General features: G+C 37.8%; 1 protein-coding gene across 1 annotated transcript; it reads right to left on the bottom strand.

Moving 5' to 3' along the window:
• Nucleotides 1-773: 773 nt before the first annotated feature.
• On the bottom strand, nt 774-2,667 carry LOC109982472 (receptor-transporting protein 3). The gene is made up of 3 exons (XM_020631708.3): nt 2,511-2,667; nt 2,117-2,288; nt 774-1,350 (listed from the first exon to the last, which is right to left on the bottom strand). The coding sequence occupies exons 1-3, from the start codon at nt 2,632-2,634 to the stop codon at nt 1,014-1,016; spliced, it is 633 nt and encodes a 210-aa protein (XP_020487364.3). The 5' UTR covers nt 2,635-2,667; the 3' UTR covers nt 774-1,013.
• Between the last annotated feature and the right edge of the window lie 6,515 nt (nt 2,668-9,182).

Below are 9,182 nucleotides of genomic sequence, written 5' to 3'. Positions count from 1 at the left end.
CTGATTGGTCGGTTGTCTAGCTTCAATGGGTGGTTTTGTTTGGTTTATTGTTTTTTTAATTGAAACCCATTTTTTATTTCACTTAACAGATTAGGTTTAATATTTCCTTATATGAACATAAGCGTGATATTTTATGCAATTTATAAAAATATACATTGAAAACAAAAGAAATAAACGTATATTGTTGATGACATATTTAGCTTCATAATCAACTTGCTTTAAGGCAATTTAAACAATTTAAAAGCTAGACTAGTTAAGTTTTAAAAAAGGGGAAAATTACATTTTATAAGGATAACTGGTCAGTTTTTGTGCGAGTTATTTTGGTTGATCCAGTTCTAATTGTCGAAAGAGTAAAAGTCTGTAATTAGGTTAAAGTATCAATTCTAAACATAAATATAAATACAATAACAACACAATTTCATATTTTTCAACATAATGTATATTATGAATAATACTGCTCCATCCCTCATGAGTTATAATATATTTGAAATCTATTACAAAGTCTTTTGGCTGTGATCTTTGATCCATGCATCCCTTTGCAGGTCCTGAACTGTAGCATTAAATTAATTTGAATGATTTATTCATATAAAAGATCATTTAATTGATGCTTAAGCTGTTTTGCATGTAAAGAGAAACAAATACATGTTGTGGGGTAGTTATATTGTAGCATAAAATGGTAAAACATTAGTTAAGTTAATGTATTTAGTTGAATTATTTCTCAATACTTACACATCAACAGGACACCAGCACAAAACTCCCAGAATGAAAGGTGGTCAGGTGGACACTTTATTGGACCCATCAAAAATTACAAAAGAGGATGAATATAAACACTAGAACAATCTGTTATTGGTCCTGATAGTATGGCATATAATTTTTTAACCATTATGAATGCAAAACTACATAAAAATGTCAGTGAAATCGGGGTATTTATGCCCACAAGCGAACAACCTGTTGATTTTTGTACCTCTGTGAATATAAAACAAACACTCATACACAAACACACACACACACTTCTAGTCTTCATCCTGACAGCAGATGCCCATTCTGCAGGCCTCGCACAGAGACGCCTCATGTGGTTTGGTGAACACTTTTCTGGAGCATGTAGATGAGCCATCATCACTGTCATCATCATAGCAATTCTTCCGGATTTTGCTGAAAAGCCTGCGGAGGGCTTTTTCCACCTCTTCATCGGAAAAACCTGGAAGTTCAAACTCATCGTCCTGACAACGGCGACAGGCCTGTCTGAAAGGTCGCATGATCACCGTCCCCCGGTTACCCTGCAGCCGGTAGCGGAACAACACCACAACTCGAGCTGAAGGCCAGGTCTTGTTGCAGGTTTCACACCGGAAACTGTGAATGAGAGGCAACAAAAGAGGGTCAGAGGCATAGAGCTTCATCGTGAGACTCAACAAGTTAAGTCATGAACGTTTGTGAAATTCATCTGAGGCTCAAGTTAAAAAGGATCAATCGTACTATGTAACAATGTAAACTTAAACCCAGAGCTGAAATGTGCCAACAGTCCTCAAAGGTAGTTATACTTCAGTTGACCACAACATGTATCTGACAGTTTGAGCTACTAGTTACTTTGCAGATTCAGATTATTGCTGAATATAAAGCAACTGTAATACTTTTTTAAAGATTAAAATTGTCTGCTGTAAATAAATAAATAAAATGATCTCTATCTTTACCAACCGAAACACTTAAGTATACATGTTAACATTATGCATCACTAATCATAATCCTGTGAAACAATGAATATGATTCTTTAATTGACCATTCTTCATAATAAATATTTTCTTTTTGGATATTTTTTAATAATCCAGTTACTTCTTCCCCCACTGGTGCTATTTCTGTTATTTGATGCTCTTGAGAAAGACGCAAGAACGCCCCTCTTTACCCAGGGTGCAGTACCAGCTTTCTCCACACTATGACGCTGTTTTGATACCTCGCATGACCTGCCCACAGTAAACAAAATCTATTCATCACATGACCTTGCATGATGATCCATCAGAGGGCATAACAACTTAGCCTACTACTTACCTACACCCTGATCTAAATGTCTATTAAATATTAAAGCTAATGTCCACATTCTTTGACAGTTCAGACAAATACATACTGTCCATAAGCACAGTGGCAGTAGACCTTCCAGCCTCTCTTTCTCTCCTGCTTGGTGATCTCCTCTGTCTGGTTGTAGTTGAAGGTGAGAGTCCACTGGTCCTCATAGTCCAGCTCGTTGTCATCATTCAGCATATCATCAAAAATGTCCTTCCACAAGCCAGGAATCCAGTCTGCAAGTATGGAAAGAACAACAATGCTTTAAAACTATAAGGGGGAACAAATACTTACATAAGAATATAGTTTGTTAAAAATGAGCTCATGTTTCTGATCCCGTTTTTTAAACCTTCCCTCAGCAAAAAGGGAGGTTGGAAAATTGTTCAGACAACAGAAGCAAAACAAAACTGTCTGTAGAAAACTGTCACGTATTATCTCAATGGAGCTGCAAGTGTTACCTGTGGGTGGGCTCATGTTGTTTGCTGGTCCGTTTTCGAAGGAGGTGAAGCGATGAAACGATGCCTTAGCTCTGAGTCTGGATACAGCTCTGGCACTGTCAGCAGTTTTCTCTCTATTTATCATCCCCAAGCAGCTGATACTCAGGAAACGAAACTTAACAAAACACTTTCGTTTTCCATTCTGGGTGCACACACACACACACCAGTCTGGAGCAGAGACTCATGTAAACAAATTGCAACACACGTAAAGGGATGTTATCTTGTAACACCCACAGATTAGTTATTAATTAATGGGTGGAGGAGGAGTAGCCATGTATGTGGATACATCTTTAAACATGAGGGTGTTGGAGGATATATGACAGCTGTTATTGATCACTTACTTGAATTTATGTATTCAAATCTAGAAAGAAAACAAAAAACAAAAATGCAATTATTGGCTGTATTTACAAAGCCCCAGGCCATCATATGATGCTCATGGACTGGATTGATGACACGTTTTCAAAAAAGAAAAGCACCAGCTGTCACACTGAGTGCTCTCCCCTGATTGGTCGGTTGTCTAGGTTCAGTGGGTGGTTTTGTTTGGTTTGTTTTTTTCATTGAAACCGATTTTTTCTTTCACTTCACAGGAAATACATTTGTGGAGTTAAGAATTTTAAGCTAATTATTTGATGAAAACTGTTCAATAAAACAATATTGGAGAACTTCAAATGTAAGGATTCTACATGTATTACAAAGGGTTCGCTAAGAAATACACTTTTAATAAAAAAATAGAACTAAGTAGGAAGAAATGTAAAAAAAAGAAAAAGAAAGTAAGTTAGATAATATTCTAAGACCACACAGGGAAGATTACTAGGCTATAAAAAAATATTGGATGAAAACAAAAACAACATTAAAGGGGTATGGAACATACTAACCAGTATTATACAAAATGGTCTTAAACAAAGTCATATCATGGCCCATGAATTGAATTTTATTATTGTTATTATTATTATTTATTATGTTTCTCTAAGGAAAGATGACAAATGTCAGCCCACACATACTGAGGCTCTGGATGTTCATTCCAGTAGGGGGCAGTATAACACAACAGGTTTGATGTTCCACCGACTAAAGTTGGATGGAAATTTAAAGCGTTTAAACATAATCGTGGCTCTTTCTATTTGGTTTACAATGCCAACAACTATTTTATACGCCATCCTGGAATTTCCTGCGAAGCATTGCCTATTTCTTAGGAATGGGGAAAGTGAATCAGCAAATGACATTCATGATTCAAAAGTAGATAGCTACAGTTGTAGTTATTCAACACTGGAAAAGAAAAGTCAAAGGGCATTTAATACGAAATCTGACCCTGTTGGCTTCCACTTTAAGTTCTACTTCAAATTTGATGAACCTGGGTCCCTTTTCTTCGCTGTGGGTAAATATTTCCAGAAAACTATGACACACTTTGTTTGTCAGATACAGACATGAACAATATACTTAAATCTTTTTTAACAACATTCATACACCTGTTGCCCAACCAACTAGCTGAAAAGAATCAGAAACAAAGTGACAGTCATGTGTTTTACGGTCATGTACAGTAAAGTATGTCATATATCTAATACATCACACCTCCTCATGATGAGGCAGTAAAGCAGGTGCCCCCATTGGGCTGGTGACAGATATCCTTAATTGCTTTGTTGCACATATATCACCAGACCCACCCACTTGCATCTCCTTCTTTCTGCCCACACATTCTTGAAAGACACAATGAAAGAGTTATTGGCACCAACAAAGCGTGCCTCCTTTCTACTTTGAAACAGTGTCTGTTCTCTTCTTGTACTTCTGAAGTGCTTTTCACGCCCCTTTTTTTAAGGACTTTTTCCTCTTAAACTTCCTTAAAAAGCTTGTGTGGTTTCAACCTTAACCACACTATTGACATATAAACTTTGTGTCTGAACAGTGCTCACTGAGCCTGTTGAGAACTCATTTTCTGTCTGCTGAAGTTAAAAATAAACTACAAGTCCAAAGGTCTGCATTTTTTTTTCTTCTTCTCAAGGAATATTTGTTGCAGTTTCAACTTTAATATGTTTGGTATAAGAGTGAGATGGTGTCAAGCTGGTTCGATAAATCAGACCCATGTTTACCCTGTCGTTGTTACCTGTCTGTCAAGCTATGCACAGTGCTTCCTCGATAACCATTACCATCATTTCATTTCATTAGAATGACAACACCTGTCAGAGGTATTTAGTGACGCTGTCATTTCCCAAACACAAAAAAACACGCACACACGCTGACTTGCACCTTAAACACAGTGTGGGGACTTTCCATTTGAGAATTCGATCAAAGCCTCACGTAGTGCTAAGAAGTGATTATAATGCTTGTCAGCATCTCCTGTCAAGAGAGAATGATAACTTTTTTATGCAGGTTTTGGCAGGCTCATAAACAAATCTTAAAAAGACTTGACAGCAATTATTTAGGTGACATCGGTCGTAACAACATAATGAAAATTACATAACACACACATGCACGCACGCACGAACACACACACACACACACACACACACACACACACACACACATACACACATCTTACATTGTCTTATGTTGTTTTACTTATTGAGGATCATGTTTGACCCTCTTACTCATTGGTGAGAAGAGTTATTTCTGTTCCTGTTCTGTTGGGAGAAATATGACCTGAAGAAACTAAAGTGGAAATATCATTATATGGTGGGTGGTAATGGGCCCGTAGTGTCGTCTCATTGGCATGAGAGTCTGCCACCACTACACATGCACAAATACATTGCAACACATGTACTGTACAGTGTAGAAGTGTGTGCACCTTTGTCTCCCAGCAAAGTGGTGTAAAGATGACCTCAAAGCCCCAGGCTCCTGAGAGTCACCTTATACTCAGGTGTGACATTACAGCGTGAGAAAAGCATGCTGGGAAAGCTCACAGGGCCAGAGAGATGCAGGCTGGAGGAAAGAAAAAGAGGCAAGGCAAGAGCAGATTCAGAGTAAACTCTCTGTTTTATGTTTCTGCAGTGCTGAAGTAAATTCCAGTTGATGGATATTAAGTTTCCCTGAAACAACGAGATGTAGACATGCTGCTCACAACTAAATTGAAGGGAGATGGGGAAAAATAACAAAGAGCTTCAGGTTACTACGGAGCCCCTCTGGTGACATTGATGAAAATTCTATAACTCGTGGCCACAAATTAATAATTTGAGGCCTCAAAATAATATTTCATAATCTCAAACTATGAATTTGTGGCAATGAATTACTAATTTAATAATAATTTGTGGCCACAAAATTTAAATATTTTCACCAGTGTCACCAGAGGAGATCCGTAGATTACATCTTGCCTGGTAAAAAAAAAAGAGCAGCAATTAGTGGTATCCTGCAAACTGTTGATGTTGAATTAACCTGAGCAAATGAACTACTCTTCAAATCAAAGTTATTCCTCCACCATCTCACTCAGAAAACAATAATACACAATTCATCAGTTAAAGCTCCTTACATGTTTCATTTGTCAATGTTGTCCCCTGAACTGAAAATTATAAATTGATGTCTTGTTAGGCCTTCAGAAGTTGTTTTGGTGTGTGCTCGCAATCAGGAAGCTGGTGTTTATTTCTTTGTTAATTTGTTGATTCAGAGCCGTCTTCATAATGATGATTGGTTGTAGGCTTGTAGTCATTTCCTATTTAAGATGTCCTGCCCCTTACTGTTCGCGTGATGACGGTCTAGTACAGAAACGTTGCCAATACATGTTTGTTTGCAAGTCACACAGTGTGCAGGAGTTTACCTTTAAGATGGTGGACACATTGCTCTCCTACACACTTGTCTGGATGTATGATCTCTAAAATACAAGTTATTTGTTTCTTTATCATTGGCAGTAAGTCCTTTATGGTGTCCCTACATCTCATAATCAACTTTATGTTCTCTACTTATCTCTAAAGTTTGTGCTATATATTAATATAGGATTAACTTGTTTGTTCACCCCTAGCCTCACATCCATTTCAAAAAAGTTTTTTGAGTTCAAATAGTTCCAGGTAACCGCTGACTCCCCATCCAGGCATGCCCAGATGCAGGCCAGGATTTTTGTGCTGCCTGGATTCTGCCCGGACCTGTACACCTGTTAAATGACTGCCAGGTGACTCAGAGAGGAGGAGAACGAGCAGAGAAACATAGATAGATTGATAGAGAGAGAGAGCAGTACGTTGGGTGTGGTTAGATGCCTTGAGCACATTCCTTGAGCGGCCGCACCCTGCGTTTCAGCGTCTGTATACCTGCTAGAGTTTGTTATCAGAGTGTGATCATGTAAGCAGACCTTTAATTTCTCTCTTGGCACTTGTACTTCTTTCATTAGATAAAGTTTCTCTAACTCAGATAGTATGCTCTGTGTACATACACAGAGGTAGGCTTACTCAAACCTCACATTTCATATCTAGTCAAATCTGCTGAGAGTTGCACATTTGCATGAATTGGAAGAGAACCAACATGAGAGATCAGAAAAATGGCTCCCACTGTGTGAGTCCATAACAGCTTTCTAGGCCATGGGTGCTCAGGCAGACATTCAAACAAGAGGCACACCCTTAGGAGCAGGACTGAACACACAATCATGCTCATAAGTGTGTTGCTATCAGAGGGCTATGAAACAAGGTGTGGTCTGTCTGATAGACATGTTTCAGGACAAAGGACAGCCCATACAAACTGCACAAACACAGCATTGTAAAGTTTTATCAGGTTTAAATTTTAATGACAATATAGCTGATGTCATTGGGTGCAAGTGATACGAACAAAATGAGAAAGGATAAAAATGAGAAGTAGGCATTTCTTCAGTTTACACAATCCATAAAAATGTTGCAATTAAACCTGCAAAGTAAATAATTTCCTTTTGGTCAAAGTATGAGGAGAAACTGGTATTAAATTACAGTTTGTATATGTACATGGGGACATCCAGGACTAAAAGAGTTACTTGATATGTGTGTAGTTCCATGATCTGCATTGTGTCTGTAAGATTAAGGGAGGAAAAACAGCTTTACAAATCCTGATCAAATTCCAGAAGGAGATATGAATCTGAGATACCTGCGGCAAAGAAGCAGGTTTTGCTCCTTGATATAGAAAAGAGAACTGCTGAAGTCCGCTGATTTCAGCAAAAAGGTTTTGGCATAAAGAAAAACAGCAGGTGACTCATTCAAGGTCAGTAAGAAACCCTGCAAAACTTCTGCAAATTTACTAGAGGAAGCTTGATGTGTTCTTAAATTCTTTAGTAAAGTTTTTTTTTTTTATGTTTGCTGTGAAAAACTTTGGTACAAGATTATTTACTTTTTTTAAATTATAAATATGACCTTGACCTATACGTAACTTATTCTCAAAAATGGGCAATCGTTCTTGCTTGTAAACATGTGGAGGTAAAAGAGGATAAGTTACAGTATATCAGTTACACAGTAACATAGATCTAGGGTTAGCTAGATTTGGCCACAAAAAGTAAGTAGTCATAACTAACTAAGTGAGGCTTTATGTATAAAATTGAGAAACATGTTTTTTTAGCACTTTTTTAGCACTATTCAGAGTGCACCATATTTATACCCCTGTGATGTCAAGCTTTTGAATGTTGAAGTGATCGCACCTCTGTTCCGCCACGGAAGGTAGTAACACAGGGGTTACAGGGGCGAGCCAGCAGGGGCGAGCAGCGTCTTGTGTGTGAGCATGTCTGAGCACAACATGTAGAGGAACGTGGGAGCTCCACATACACACACGTATGTGGAGCTCCCACGTTCCTCTACATGTTGTGCTTCCGCAAGGCTGTAACGCAACGTAAATACACAGACTGCACCAATATTATACTGTTGCAGAATAAATATGAAAACGGTGGAGTTTAAAAAGCAGTTTAAAAAGGGCTTTTGTATGGAACATGCATCCTTATGTTTTCTCTTATTCTGTTTGCCATGGTAACACACACATCAGTTGTTTTCTCAAGAGCTCAATTTATTCATCTTCTTATCTCAGGGTCACAACACTGGTTTTCCCGTTTTAAGGTCGTTAAAGATTTTCACTTGAGATTTAGAGAAATTAACTCGTTATCAAAGAAAACCAGGGTTGTTATGTTGAGATAATTACATAAGTAGGCCTAAGTCAAGATCTCGAGAAAACAACCAGAAATTCCTTGTTATCACAGGAGAATGGAATAATATAAAACCTAGGATGAAGATTGCTTCCATATTTCATATATTCCATATAAATTTACTTTGAGGAAATGCTGTTTCTTCTTTTTTAGGCTATTACATAATGCATTTTAAAATGATTTCTCAAGCAAACAAATTCCCAGGAGGCCTACAAATTAAGAAAACATTATTGGTATCCCATCCATTCACTACACAGTAGGGATGAAATGCCATTCCTGAAAGGCTATTTAATTTCAGACTGCACAAATAAATGCATAACAATGCAGGTACAAGACGTAGGCTAAAAAAAAAAATAGAATAGCCAGGAAAAGAGAGTGAAATAGTCTCTTTGGTTTTAAGACTACAGAACAAAAGTCTGTTTAAAGAGTTTGGAGTAGAGGCTTGAAGAACTGTCCTTTGTTTAATGAGGTAGTCTACAGCAGTCATGACATGACATGAAGAGCAGCGCTTTTGAAATGTGCCACTGGGAGTGGAGCTCCAAAGCTGAGATGTCCCCAGTGCTCAACGGCTT

Source organism: Labrus bergylta, chromosome 19 (assembly GCF_963930695.1).
Source record: "Labrus bergylta chromosome 19, fLabBer1.1, whole genome shotgun sequence".
Taxonomy (NCBI): domain Eukaryota; kingdom Metazoa; phylum Chordata; class Actinopteri; order Labriformes; family Labridae; genus Labrus; species Labrus bergylta.
This window is presented reverse-complemented; position numbering and strand designations above follow the sequence as displayed.